Source organism: Lissotriton vulgaris, chromosome 4_1, assembly GCF_964263255.1.
Source record: "Lissotriton vulgaris chromosome 4_1, aLisVul1.2, whole genome shotgun sequence".
In the NCBI taxonomy this organism is placed as follows: Eukaryota; Metazoa; Chordata; class Amphibia; order Caudata; family Salamandridae; genus Lissotriton; species Lissotriton vulgaris.
This window is the reverse complement of record NC_141691.1, coordinates 1,389,221,475-1,389,236,229: the sequence shown is the minus strand read 5'-3', so window position 1 is coordinate 1,389,236,229 and position 14,755 is coordinate 1,389,221,475. Positions and strand designations below refer to the sequence as shown.

At 42.5% G+C, this 14,755-nt stretch overlaps 1 protein-coding gene across 2 annotated transcripts in view; it reads right to left on the bottom strand.

The window, feature by feature from the left end:
• MIB1 (MIB E3 ubiquitin protein ligase 1) overlaps positions 1-14,755 on the bottom strand; it is a 346,522-nt gene that overhangs the window by 74,347 nt on the left and 257,420 nt on the right. For both annotated transcript variants that reach the window (XM_086965634.1, XM_086965633.1), the window contains exon 17: positions 11,327-11,516. In XM_086965634.1, coding sequence (XP_086821760.1) covers positions 11,327-11,516 — 190 coding nt within the window. The remainder of the gene's footprint in view (positions 1-11,326; positions 11,517-14,755) is intronic.

Below are 14,755 nucleotides of genomic sequence, written 5' to 3'. Positions count from 1 at the left end.
TTGATGTGCAAGCCCAGCTGGTTCAACAAAACGGCCGTCCTGTTGAAGTGCAGTTGCGCTTCCTGGAAGGTGGAGGCTTTGATCAACCAGTCCAGGTACGGGTAGACAAACACCTTGTTCTTTCTCAGGTGCGCTGCCACCACTGCCATGCATTTTGAAAATGTCCTGGGTGCAGATTTTAGTCCAAACGGTAGTACGGTGTACTGATAGTGATTGGTGCCGACTAGAAAGCGCAGGAACTTCCGGTGTTTCCGTGCAATGGGCACATGGAAGTACGCATCCTGTAGATCTATTGCGCAAAGCCAGTCTCCTCTTTGCAAATGAGGATAAATCTGGTGCAAAGACAGCATGCAAAACTTTTCCCTGCAAATCCACTTGTTTGCTTGTCGCAAATCCAGAATGGGCCTGAACTCGTTCTTGTCCTTCTTGCGTTCTATGCCTTGGACACGAATATTCTCCCTGTCACGCAGGGTCCTCCTGGAGAAAGAGTGACAGATATCACAGGAGTCAGGGACATGGGAGGAAGGGAGACAGAGTATACATACTCTGTGTGGGTCAGATTTAGCCTTCTTCCTACCACACTCAGGGCACTTGTCGAATAAAGCTGGCATTTTCGACAAAAAAAGGTGGTAAAACTGGTTAAAAACACAGCAAATGGAAGAGGAAGACCCCAGATGTCGAGTGAAACACTCGAAACACTGGAAAAGTGCCATAAATTGAAGAAAACCCCAAGAAGGGAGAGCTCAATGCTCCAGGGTCCTGCTAGCAGGAGCCGGAAAAAAGAACTGAAAGTAAAAGGACTTTGGCTGTGCATCCTGGGATACCGAAGGTCTCTGGAGAGTTCCTTAAAAGCACGGTATCCTTTTTTCAGACACATAATAGTAGCCTATGGGGGCTTGTCTGTCCAACCCTTCCTCTCTATCATTTCAAGGATTTTGGTGAAGGGAAGTTTCTCTATTACTGAAACTTGGTGATATGTGTAAAATTTGATTTTATTTGGCTATCCTTTTCACTTTAAGTTGAAGTGCAGGCCAGTGTAGCCTTGTGGTTATAGGCTGCAATATTTGTCTTTGATTTTCTCTTAAGTGTCTATGCAGGACTGCAAAGAAGACAGCTTAAGAGATTATTTTTGATTGCTCCGGGGTCCACGCACATGGGCGGGACTATTCACTAGATTATGACTATACACAGAGATCCCCTACTACAGAAATAAGGTGAATGATTAGTCTAATGCACAACTATCTTAAGGTTTAAACTTCATGCTTGCATTACTATGTTTTCTGAAGCATTTACCCCTGTGAGGTGAAAATATGAAACAGGATTAAACTTTTATGAAACTGCATATAAAATGGTTTACATAGTGCTATCTTTCTCTAGCCTTTTTGCTTTTAGAAGTAATCATAAGAGAACTACAATAAATTGTGCCATCAATCTATATTTGTCATACATCTAAATACATGACAGAGGATCAAAAAGATGCACTAACATTTTTTACTGTCCACCTCAGTAGCTTAAAGTAAACAAAAAACAAACATACCCTCCCACACAGAAAGCATCATCAGTCTACTGTTGATCAGAACATGCTCTTCAACAGTAACACACTAAAAAGAGGAGACTACAGCAGGGGAGCTTCATTTCTTGCTTACATATCAACTGTTTTGACTTACTAGTGCAGCTTCCATTCCACTGCGGACTGTGGCTCATGCTCTCTATTGCAGAGGTATATAGTGCCCCCACACTGTTATTCTAGGTAGCAAAAGGTCATACTCTATTGAGTATTGAATGTTCTGAGAGATAGCCAGTCTCTCCACAAGATCTCTTCCATGGGGTACTGCTTAGTGAATTTCCTAGAGTCTTCCCTATACATGCTCTCTTTTGGCAATGGCACTGGGTCCTCTACCTCCCACACCTAACTTAAGCAGAAGCAGAAGGGCTTACAGCACTAGGTGAATGATACCGTAGTTACCAAATGGGAAAACGCCTTCCCCTGGAGGAGATACTAGCAACATTAGCCATTCAGCCACTCAGTATCATAAATTTAGAAGAGGGTGAATGTTTAAATACCCTGAAGTAAAGATTCAGACATAGTTTCTTTTCAGCTATATTTAGCACAAGAGCTAAATAAGAGCAATATACATTAATTGGCTCTGTGAAACCACAAAGACCAAAAGGAGAAAGTCAAAATATATCTGCTTAGATTCAAACAAAAAATGTGGAGAAATGTAGTTGCCTTGCAAATTGCCTGAATAGAAACCTCTGACAGAAGAATGACACTTGTATGTGGTATTCACAGGAAGACACTATCAAGAACACTTTAATTTGAAACCTGGTAATTAAATGCGGATATCAAAGCATTGAAAAGCGAGTTTCTTTTTCACTGCTCCATTGACAAACACTAAAAATTCCCGCAGCAAAGCTGGAGGACCTTGTTATTTCAGCCTTTCTTCACGTACCAGTGACCCCAGAGAGGCGATGGAATTGAGGTTGACTCTGCTATATTAAATGCATTTTTCTGGGTCACTACAGAAAGTGGGTGGCATTCATGTACCGTCAACCACCACTAGCACATGAAAATAGAGGCTACACTAACGAATAAGTTACTGATCTTCGGTAATGCTCTTTGTGGTGGGATACTATAACCACAGATTACTCACCTTTTGAATATCCCCAGGGACCAAACTGGATCCGGCAGATTTTTCAGGATAGTCCCTGCGCAGCATTGGATGGAAACATGCAGATCCGCCCAAAAACCAATGATTTATGGCAGTGTGCAGATTTCGAATTTGAGACCCTTTTTGATGCTCCACAGAACAGGGAGGTGGGAGGGTGTTCAGGAATTTTTAGCTATACTGAGGAATTGTAAGAAAGCATACCAAAGGATGAAAGAGGGCAGCAGGCCAGGAAGCCTCAGAGCATTCCTCACTGAAACCCAGGACTGAGGCTCAAACATGGGACTCATAGAGCAAATGTCCTGGACTCGTTCTCTTCAGAGAGTAAGCTGCAACCACTGCAATCACCTGAGGGAAACTGGTGAAGCCGAAAGAGAGCACGGCAAACTGAAAATGCTCTTGGCCCACCTTGAATCCCAGTTAGCATCTGTGGGCCGGTAGCACAGGGATATACAAAAGGACATCCTGCAGGTCTAGCGCCACCATCCAGTCTCCGGATCCAGGGCACATCCTGGATCCTGTGCCAGAGCGAGCATTTTGAATTTGTTCTTCCATAGGAAGAAATTGACACTCATTTCCCAAAAGAGTCTGAACGTCCCGCAGCAAAATGGACAAATAATCCTGCAAAAGCTGCTCTGATATAGGTGGAAGTTTGCTGCCCTGCTCGCCTGCATGTGGTCTGCCATCCCATATCCTCACCTCGAACCAAGTGGAGGGTCTGTAGTTGAGCGGTAGGCCTTGACACAGTTTGAAGGCAAAACTTCTAGCAATGCCTCAAAAAGAGAGAAATTGCTGGGGATACCTTCATACGGATTTGGCATGACCGAGATGTCACACATAGCCAGAAGTTGTCATATGACGGGAGGCTCCATGTAACCCACAGGCTAGTGACCACATCACCCCCTCAGGGCACATTCTGGTCATATATATGGCACCCCTGGCATACTGAACCTCAAATCACTTAAGAACTGGAGAAAAGACTGAAGGACTGCCCTGCTAATCTTCGGACCAGGCAAAGAGCAAGCTGCACAGTCTGCTAGATTGCAACTGACGCACCTTGGGCTAGACTGCGCCTGTGGCTTCTGACTTGAGAAAAAGTCATTACCAAGCCCTAGACCAAGAAGTGACTCCAAGGGTCAGTCGGCTGGCCACCTAGAACCAATACCAGGGCCATCAAAGATGAAGTATCCCAACATGGCAAGTAAGACATCACTTTATCGCCGCTGGGCACCCTAAGAGACTGATCCTCGACTGCCAAACATTGCACCCAAGTCTGCCAGACTCAGTGGTGTTGCCAGAGTCCAGATTGGTCACTCACGGACAATAGCCTCCACCAAAAGATACAGCTGGACTCGCTGTAACCGGAGACCAGAAGCTAAGCAGCAGCTGGCCTTCTACTGCTTAAAGAGGGACGCAACCTTTGTGGCCAAAGTTGCCCACTTGACCCGTGGACTGAGGTTTAACCACAAGGACATCCCAGTCGACCGCATAGCACTCGGAGCCTTCTTGCGCATCCTCCATCTCCTGCATGTTCAGCATACGGACCACTCAATTAAAGTATGTGGCTGTCGTGATGTAAAGTTCAGAACTGGACTGGAGAATGAGTTTGTGACAAGGTAACTGTCCCAATACTCCTTAGTGGCCCCCTACTATCTCCCTGCCAGACTGGGTGGCCCTAGTCGGGCCGGAGTAGCCAAGCAACTCATCAAAACTTTTCAAAAGCTTTGAAACTTTACAGTTACCAGTGCTTTTTTGCAGTTGTGACTAAAAGAACAGCGTTTTTTGTTTTCTTTAAGAGTCTACATCTCCTGAACCCTCGGGTGGATTTTGCTAATTTTGGTCTCTAAAAAGTCATTAAAATATAATTGCAAAATCTATTTTTAGATATTGGTGTCGGATTTCTTTCGCGTTGTTTGGCTTTCTTATTAAGCTGTTTGGTGCTTCTAGATGCTTTACAATAGTTCCTTTGTTTAAGCCTTGCTGCTCGAAGACACAGCTACCCAGGGTTGAGATTAAGGTTTTGCAAACAAGCCTGACTGGACCAAAGACGTAGATGCCATGCAGGAACTTGCTTTGGCCGTCCTTCAGCATTGCGTGTCAAGGCTAACATAAGCGCCTTCACACTGCACCATCCTGGGGCAGCCAAAGTACTGCCCGCCAGACCAGGAGAAAAAACTCCTAATCTGGCAGGTGACCGAGTTTGGCAGTAGGAGAGCGGGACATTGGCATTGTGACCCCGCTCTCGTAGTATCAAACTCATAATCAGACCCACAGTCTATTCCCTCTACACGTGAGGCTTAAGAGGAATGTGATGGGCGCGCTGCTTGATCAGATGGAGCGATGCAACCTCTTGCTGGCGTTTTGATGCAACCCTCATGTCCACACCGTTCATAACACAGATGCCAGGATAAAATTCACGACGTGCTTGCCAGACCATTACAGTTTGCGGTGGAGTCTGATGTAGGTAAAATACCCACAATTCCCACACATTTAATATTATTCCAGGATATCTTGAATTTGGTTCTCATAATACATCTTGTATTCTTTCAACCCACGTGTGAGACTACAGGGGATGCCAACCTCCCGCCAGACCATAAAACCTAAATAAACCTACAGTAGGGTATGAAGGTTGATAGAGTGAATGTACCCTCTGATTCATCACTAATAACAAATGTTGTGTGCTGTGTTGGATTGCTGTGTCACAAGAGTTTTATATCTGCTTTTCACTATTAGTTATGAAAGCATGTTTTTACTTTTACATTTTGAATGGGCATTATACAGGTTTATTCTTATTTCTTATACCACAGGTTACTTAATTGAACGATTGTGGAGATAGAAAGCACCTTTTACCTCGTTGAGTGAATAGGAAGCACCTTTTACCCATTGAATGAACACAATAGTCTAGAAAGGATCCTTTCTGAGCCCTGAATAATGCCCATGACGTGCTAGCAAGCATTTGTAAGGGCAGAAATATGTCGGATCCTTAGTGGATGACAGGGGCATTGCACCCAAATCGCCCAACATATAGCTGGAGTACCTAATTATAAAGGGAAACTCCTTTAGGTTTATCCCACGGTATTTTTTTTTAATGATCTGGATCCTAGCCTTATCAAGTCAAAAGCTTTAGCAATAGCTCCCTCTCCAAAGAGGTCTAGTCTGCCCTGGCAGTACAAAATTAACAGGGTGTGATGATTTTGCGGAGGATGAAGCATGCCACAAAATGAAGGTAAGGCTATCGCATCCAATAAGGCTGGCTTATTGGCTTAACCTACGGTGTAAATAGAATGACCAAATTGGTCTTTTCCTCCCTTCCACCGCACCTTGAGTGTTTTAGGAGCTACCAAGCAAACAGCTGTCATTGACTGATAGGTGGGTGAGGCTAGTGGAGGAAAACACCCTATTTCCAAATGTCGCAAGTCTTTATTTGATTCTGTCTGGGGGTTGGTGTGAAAGAATTTGGGGTTAGCCCTGCTAGTAGAGACCTGTACAACAAGGCTCTCCAGAGTGGGGTGCTGTGTTCAGAAGGGTGGGTCACCTGGAAAGGGTATGTGATCACGCGCCACATGTCTGTTTCCAGGTGTGCAAAACCAGGCTTTGATTCAAGTGTTTATGATGGTGTCAGTCCAGGCCTCATTGAATGGCATTAGGGATTCACTTAAGGTTTGTCGGAGTTGCAACATTTGAGTGAGAACGTTAGTTTTCACCTAAATGGAAAGGAATTGCAGATACGAGACAGTGTAATGACCATGACAAAGAGAAGTAGACTGCTGTGGCAGGCCTGTTTGGGGGTTGGGGTGGAATGCAGAGAGACCAGTCACCTGGTCATGGGAAGTGTATGGTCCATTGGTCTCTTGAAGGTGAAGGGCCATATAAAAATGTATCATCATCATACTGCAAGGAGAATTGGTTCCCAACATCATCAATAAAAGCTAGTTGGCCCTGGTCAGTTTTCAATCTTAGCAGTTGTTGGAGCACTGGACGGCTGTATCGGTTAAAATGTAAGGGGGCCGGCAGAGTACGAACTAATCTCAAGTGCAGTTGAGGTTGAGATGGATTTACGTCGGATAGAACTAAGTGATCGATGTCCTCCTTTGGCATCAAAGGCAACAGCGCCGTCATCAATGTGGCAGCACTCGGCATGGACTGTGGTGCTAGGCTAGGAGTCGTCTCTAGAGTTGGAGCTGGACCCAAAGTGGGTTCAGGAGACAGACAGCGCAGAGGGCCGGCCTGCTGGTGGTAAAACCAATTAGAGGACTCCGTGGATATATTGGGCGCAAAGGGGGCGCCAGAGAAAGACTCTAGGGTGCTGAAGTTGCAGAGAATGGCCTTTTTAAAAGCCTTAATATGTTGTGGCATCGCCAACAGAGGCAGAAATTTGAGGTGAACTGGAATCTGCTGCTAAATCGGCTCCTCAGTAGGGAACAGAGTGAGATTGCAGAGCACCGTGACAACCTCGCAACTTCTCAGGAGGAGTGTGTTGAGATTGGGACTTTTTGGGGATTTAGACTTGCCCAAAGAGTTGAGATACGATGGTGACCTGTTTTAGAACCGCCCCACGAGAGCAGGAATGTGCACATGACCTTGACTTCGAGCGGTAGTGACCCTTACGTGACTTCCTTCTCCTGATGCCCTCTCCCTGTCCAAATAGATCTCTAATTACAACCTTCAGGATGATGTAATGGAGTTGTAGGCATTAACTGGGCACAGGTGCAAATCAGTTCTATTTACTACCCTTATTAGTTGAGCAACTTAGTTCCACAGTTCTCATCACAGATGTTCACTCACTTTGAAACAGGAATGGCTGGATGGAATTGGCATGACATCTTAAGCAGCTGTGGTTCTCTGTGCCGACTGCTGAGGTTGCCTAGGTAGCAATTGCGGCCTTCGTGCCTAATCATCAGCGGTGATGTGTCTTCTACAGTTCCTGTATTACAGGCTGTACTGAGCTCTGCGTGTTAGAAGGAAAGCAGCTCTTCTTCACTGGTGTTTGCTGCGGCAGTCCCACGGAGAGCAGCCAGATGACATGGTGATGCTTGTACCTGCAAAGTGTTGGTGAAGTTCACTCAAGAACCGCAAGCAATATCAGGGGGACCCCCCCTGCAGAACAGGTCGCTCTCTAGGACAGTCTGCTTTCCCAACACCTGGAACACAACAGGATTTTCCTCCTGAACAATCTTTTCTCCTACAGGGCCAGGTATTCTCCTTCCCTCTCTCAGCCGACAGGCTTCTAGGCAGTAGTTAGACCCACAGCTCCTCCAGTATAAAGAGCAGACTTTCGGTGATGACTGCCTCACTGCTGAGGTACTAGATGATGTGCAGACACAAACACTGGTAAAACAGTAGTCCTTTTGAGTGCTCTGCATAGCACTCCATCCATAGCCATGAAGAACTTGGAACTGTAACAAAGCAGGGTGGTTTGGATTCACTTTTATACAAGTGTTCCAGACAGGCCTCAGAACTGGTTTGGGGTGGGCTTTTTTCAAATGCCCTTTTACGAGTATTCCTCAGACAGTCTTTGTGAAAGATGATGGGTCTCACAGAAGGTAGCAAAGAGGGTAGTTGGGGAAGGAGTGCCCAAAACAAAGGTGCAGAAATCACACAATGGAGTGTGTGTGATCTCTGCACCTAGTGGTCATTAAAGTTCCAGAAACAACAATCTGGCACAGACAAAATGGCAGACCCTCATATAGAAACTTCCTCAATCTGAATAGAAATTGCAGTACCACCTCTCACCTCCACCATCTAACTAATGACAGTACTCAGGATGAACTAATCCACATCAGTTTGCTAAAGAGGCACTCATTCAATTTTAAAGGTTTCCCTGTCTACATCCTCCGAATTTCAGTGTCTGTATTTGCACCACCCCGCCACAGTAATGTATCAATACGCTTTAACTGTCTGGGGAAGCAATGTCCATCCTCATCATGTGCAGGGTTGAACAAGGGACATCCAAAACAAATCCTACTAGTCCTAGTATAAAAAGTCTGATAACATACTACCATCGTTCGTGTGCTATAATACATGCACTAGAATCGCACATGGAAATGCAGTGCAAGTTTTGAATTTTACAACACAGTGTAACTTCACACGAAAGGAGCCACACCTTGACAAAGAGAACAGGGTCTGGTCAAACTACTGATTCATGAAACATGGTACTCTGCCACCACTTCATGTGATACACCCAAGTCAAGGACAGAAGTCCAATGAACAGTTAGACGGTCTCTCTGATGTTCCCCTCCAGGTCACAGAAGTGGGTTTGGAACTCTCATTACCGGGTACAGGTCTGGGTCTCTGTGCACATGCTAGACTAGGGTGACGGCAGGGCCGAACAAAAAGTCAGGACACCAGTTTCAAATGAAGTCGGGCACTTACGGCAGGGGTACGCATTCATTTTCCATGCAGGGGACGTAAAGAAAAGGCTCAATTGAATGAGTAAGGTATGGTTCCTCATTCAACTGATGCAAAAACAACAGTTGATGGACAGAATGCAGAACAAGGTCATACATTCACCCTAGTACAGAGATCTGGGCATAAATCCATCGTTTTTTTGCACTCCACACCAACCCAGTTCAGACATGGTCATATGCAAATCAGCCTTGCAATCCTCATTCAACTGAGCCTTTTCTTTTTAGAGTTCAATATGTGATAATAGAATCTGTGGAGTGGTACCTTTCCTAGGGTTCTCTAAAAGGCAAAAACCTTAGGCGTACATCTGCACATAAGCATCTTTAAAGGAATACCGCTCAAAGCACTGCAATTCTGGCTCCAAGATTTTCGGGGCATCTTTAACTGCTTCTTCGAAGGTCAATTATGTTGCAGTTTTCTGCCCACAAGCTTTGGTTTAAAATACTGGGTTAGCTCAGAGAATTTCTCGTTCATTTTTGCATGGAGTTCAATTAAATATTCATACAGATGTGCACTGTGACAGTCGATTTGATCACTTGGTGGGCATTCAGCCAGAGATCGAGACCATTTTTGCAGGGAAATTGTGTAGTCAGATTGGGACACCTACTGTGGAAGCTGATCGTTCCCGTCTGTATAGAAGTCCTTCCAGACTTCAAAGAGTGCTTGAGTCTTGATTAGCACGTATTGTAGTGGGTGCCTAGTCAGGCAATAGGCATCCCCTTATTCAGTACGACTCCAATTCTACATTTGTCAAACCAATGAAATCTCTAATTGTACAGTGAACAAAACAAATTTTTGTTTTCGAAAGCCTTCCATCTCTCAAACACAAAGAACCCTCAAACGTTTATGAAAATAAAATTCTCTACACAACCCGCTTTGGTGTTTAATACTCAAAAACAACTCAAAGGGAAGGTAATCTGAACTCCTCCCTGTCTTTAATTCAACTTCTATTAGAAATATTTCACTCTTCCTCAATCCATCATGACTCAAAGATGAAAAAATGACAATGTATAGGAAGTGCTGTCAGGTATTTTTAACAACCAATAAACATCATAGAGGAGTGCTATAACAGACACTCTTACTTGTCAAGATCAAAAAATGAAAAACGTAACTTTTTTTAACTTTAGTGATAGGCTAAGTACAGTATATAAACGTAAAACTGATTCATGTAGCTAAACAGTTTCATTCCTATTCAATACTATACAGATTGGGTCCACTACTTATGAACAATAAGGAGACCGCTAATTTCTGGTAATGTCTCATCACACCATAAGACTCTGTAGTGCAGCCAGATACTTGCATGATCTGATGGGTTGGCCATTACAGACCAATAATACTTCAACTACATTCAACATTGACTTCATGTAAAGTATGTTTGTGGTAGGAAAAAGATCAGCTATTTGTAGAAACTCTGAAATCATATACAGCATAACATTTCCTGTGTTTGAACCTTGAGGATCACGTAGCTTGCACAGAATAAATTACTCACGGCTACACTCTCCAGTGTGGCTACCAAGATTTGGAACTTCCATCCACCATATCTCAGATTACAGAACTCGGATTTCCCAGTATAACAAAACCACTTTTTGACTCTGGCTTTCAGCAAAGTGTATCTTTGTTTCATCAAATACTTTATGTCATTTTGTTTTGACTGCCATGATTCCTAGGACCTAGGACTCAGTGACACTGAAGTTCAGATGTCCAACTACATTAATGATATTATCCCTGCACTATACATTCCCCACATCCCTCTGTTGGTATCACTTTATTGCAGGTCTAGACATGAAAATACTGCTGCGGATTACGAAAGACAAGCAATCTCTTAACCGTACTCACACATTCAAGCCAAACATGTCTTTTAAATATTTTCTCTGAAGCAGACAACAAAACATCTTTTTTATACAACAGCTAACGCAGCCAAAATGTGTCAGAATCCAAAGTAGTACAAAAGAACTAAGCAAAGATTACATTTTCTGATATAACCCTGCAAAAGCACAATCATATAGCAAGTGTGGATTTTACAGCATTGCATGAAGAAAACAAATAACACATTTATTAAAAAAAAACAGCATTCCTTAGAATACACTGTCCCAATAAATGAAGACTGCTTAATATAAACAATTGATGAACCCACTTATAGCACTTATCAGGAAGTCGGAAATTTGCTAAAACATTGCTTTACTTTGTCAAACAAACGTGCATCTGTTGCAACAAAACACTATTATCTAGTTCATAAAGAGGAAATAAAATACCTTTGTTCTTGACTGAACTTGTTCTTTGCACAAAAGACATTTCTTGACTCTTGGAGAACATATAGAACACGTAGCGATATGTCCACAAGGGCCAAAAAGAGTATCTCTTTTCATATCAGAACACACCATACATTCTTCCAGAGTTTCCGAGTCACTGGTCAGCGATGGACTGTGAGAACCCACCATGCCACTAAGAGAAAACATATGTAATTAATAACTCATGAGAAACAAATCCTACATAGATCATAGAAAAACTGATATTGTTTCGAGAAAGTATTTTTTTTACTTAACTCCTACGAAATATAAATGTAAACATGTTTTAAATGAGCAGGTGTGCAATACCGAGTATGCATCAACATTCAAACCAAGCTGCTCATTCCTTCTATCAGTAGTTAAAGCTATGCAGAAAAAAAAAGTGGCACATTCAGTTTTATGGGACAGCTTTGACAGACTTTAATGTCCCTAGTACTGTTTGGAATGCTTGCTACAAATGGGGAACTCAAAGTATTATCGCTGTGCCTTTGTTAACATTACTTATTTACCATGTCATTTATACAATGGGTAGAGAAACCAACACAAAATGTTTATGGTAAGCAAATACCGTGCTGCATCCTGGAGGCTATTCACACCCTCACCTGTTTGAAAGTTTAAAAAGAACGGTAGAGCTTTAACCTATGTAAAGTAGGATCGACTCTTTATTATGCATCGTAGACTGACAATGGATGGTCCCATAGAATATGAAATTAATTAAAGAATAGGTAATATTTACATCACTTAAGAAAACTCTAAAAAGCTTAGAAAAGCAAGGAGATTAAAGTAGAGCACTGTAACTATAATAATATGCTGGATTTCCACAATGCAAGCATGACATTAATTTGTTCAGCACACGAGGAAAAAATCATTAGAAATAGTCCAGTACAAGTAAGTGGAGGACATATGGCAGAGTTGTGGAATGATCGGTGGATGGAGGAACAATGAGGTACCTGAATTGGAAATATTCTGTTACTGTAAATACTATAATTTGAACATTTTACTTAACACTTTTGAATGACAGCCCCCTTGTCTGGGGTGGGAACTTTCAAATATAATATGCTGAAGGCAGTCCCACAGGTCTGCTCTATTAGCCTGTCGCTTTTTGTGAAAATGTAAATCGCATCACTTAGGGTGGCATGAAAGGAAAGCTTAGTGACAAGTGCTCTCTGCTGCCCATAACTAAAGCTCTTCAAGATGTTCAGGAGGACAAGAAAACGGAAGACTGCTGCCTTCTATCAAACCTTAGCTGGGAAACTACCACCAATTAAAGAAATGATGGGCTAGAGCACTCAGCCTCATTTTGGGACTTGACCTTCGTCAAGAACTGAAAAGAAATATCAGAAAACGAACTATACCATGACAATAAAAAAAGTCAGGAATTCGAAGTTGATATAGAGATTTAAGAACAGGAGCGAGGAATGCCCCCGAACAAGAGACACATCCTCATTATCATCATATTTAGGGCCGGCGTAATCCACTGTGAGCTAAGATGGATACTAGAGGGTCACAGTGACCTCAGACACACCCATTCTGCACACCCATTCCGTGGTGTCTGTTCTGTGGGGCCCGGTACTCTTCAGGTGGGGGCAGAGGACAGCACTGTCCAATGCGCTTCTGAATCGGATAATAATCATCGCTGCAAAGTGTGTATCAGCTTCCTTCTTAAATAGTAAGAGTTGGCGGGTGTTTATAGAACATGTTTATATGTGTACTTTATGTATGGTGTGAAATGTTTTCCATAAACAATGACAATACTTTACAGAATTTAATACAGTGTTGTAGTAGGTGCACCATAAGGTCCTTATCTGTGTACAGAAGTATTTCTTGCACAGTGCAGCAATGTGTACAAGAGCTAGACATAAATAGGGGCGTGTGAAATTCACGTATATTGCTTTCGCGTAATTACAGCTAAATTATATGAAATTTAGTCATATTTGTGCAGTACTGCAGCACGAAATGTATCCACATGTCAATTTTCAGTGGAGGATGCATTTAAATGTGAACACCTCAAATAGCCACCTACATTCTGTTGTTCAGGTGTGTTCACGGTACATTTTTACTGCGAATGTTGCATAATAACGCACAGTGGCATAATGGCATAATTTAGGAATTTTTGTTAACAAGCGTAAAGCAAAGTAAAAAACATTACGCAAGCATAATTTCTATTGCACACAGGCAGATATGTAACATCATATGCCTCAAACAATTTTAGACCCTTTCTAAATGATATTGTTAAATGAAAGCTTTAGGTACTGGGATGTGCTTACATGCCGCACTGCTTGACGGTCACTTGTAAAGGGGACTCAACAAGGCCTGGTGTTGCTTTCCGCAGCAAGGCAAGTATTTGTCATCCGTTTGGAAGACAACGGATTGCTAGATATACAAAAGTCACATTCCTTTAGAGCTGTATGTAAAACGGCTTCTTTGTACAGGTTTATATCAACAGATTGTATGCCATCGCAAACAAATCTCTACCTGCTATATTCCTAAAACAATGTATGAAAAATTGACCATGACAAACTTTCAATTATTCCCGTCCTCATTTATTTTGAATGAATCTCTCCTTCCCTTCTGCATGCCTCATGTATATAGACCACTCTACAGTGCATGCCTGTCTGCCTTAAATTCTTTACTTGAAACCATATTGCTGCAAACTGTCTACTATTCTCAATATTCTCAGCCCCTCCAATGATCACACCTAAATCATTAATCTACTACAAAGAAACTGGAGTGAAGGCACGGAATGGTTACTTTGAGAGTACAACATTAATCCCAATAACCAGTGGTTTGAAATGAAATGAAATGAAATGAAATGAAAAAGACTCTTATATAGCGCATCGCTACTCTGGAGCATCCCAGCGCTTAGGTAGTGGTTTGACTACTACCTTGCATTTTATTCACTGTAAAGCACTTCAATGCCTCATTAGGGGCAGTAAGCACTATATGAATGCAATTTCATTATAACAGAATACAATAAAGTTCTCCTTCGGGAAAAGGGTGCCAAATGCTGGAGACAGTATCCAAAGATCACTGCTCCTCTAGTGAATTAATGGGACTGGGACAACTGTGCTACAAAAAGGTTACCAAATAAACCCCTTGGATTTAAAATAAAAAAAATCAGTTTAGGATTCTGGACCAACACTTCCCAAATAAAAGCCCTTTTACAAGCAATTACATGCAGCAGCTCCTGAAAAGTTTAGAATATGGAGTTTTATATAGCATTACTTGCTAGCTTGCTTCCACTGCTAATCACAGTATTATCATAGAATACCACTAACCAATTCAAGGATAACCATTTCTTTTTAAAGCAATTTGTATTTGCATTTAACAGCACCATTCAATGCGTCATATCAGCAAAGTATATGTACATTGATAGAATGCTCGCCACATAACCAG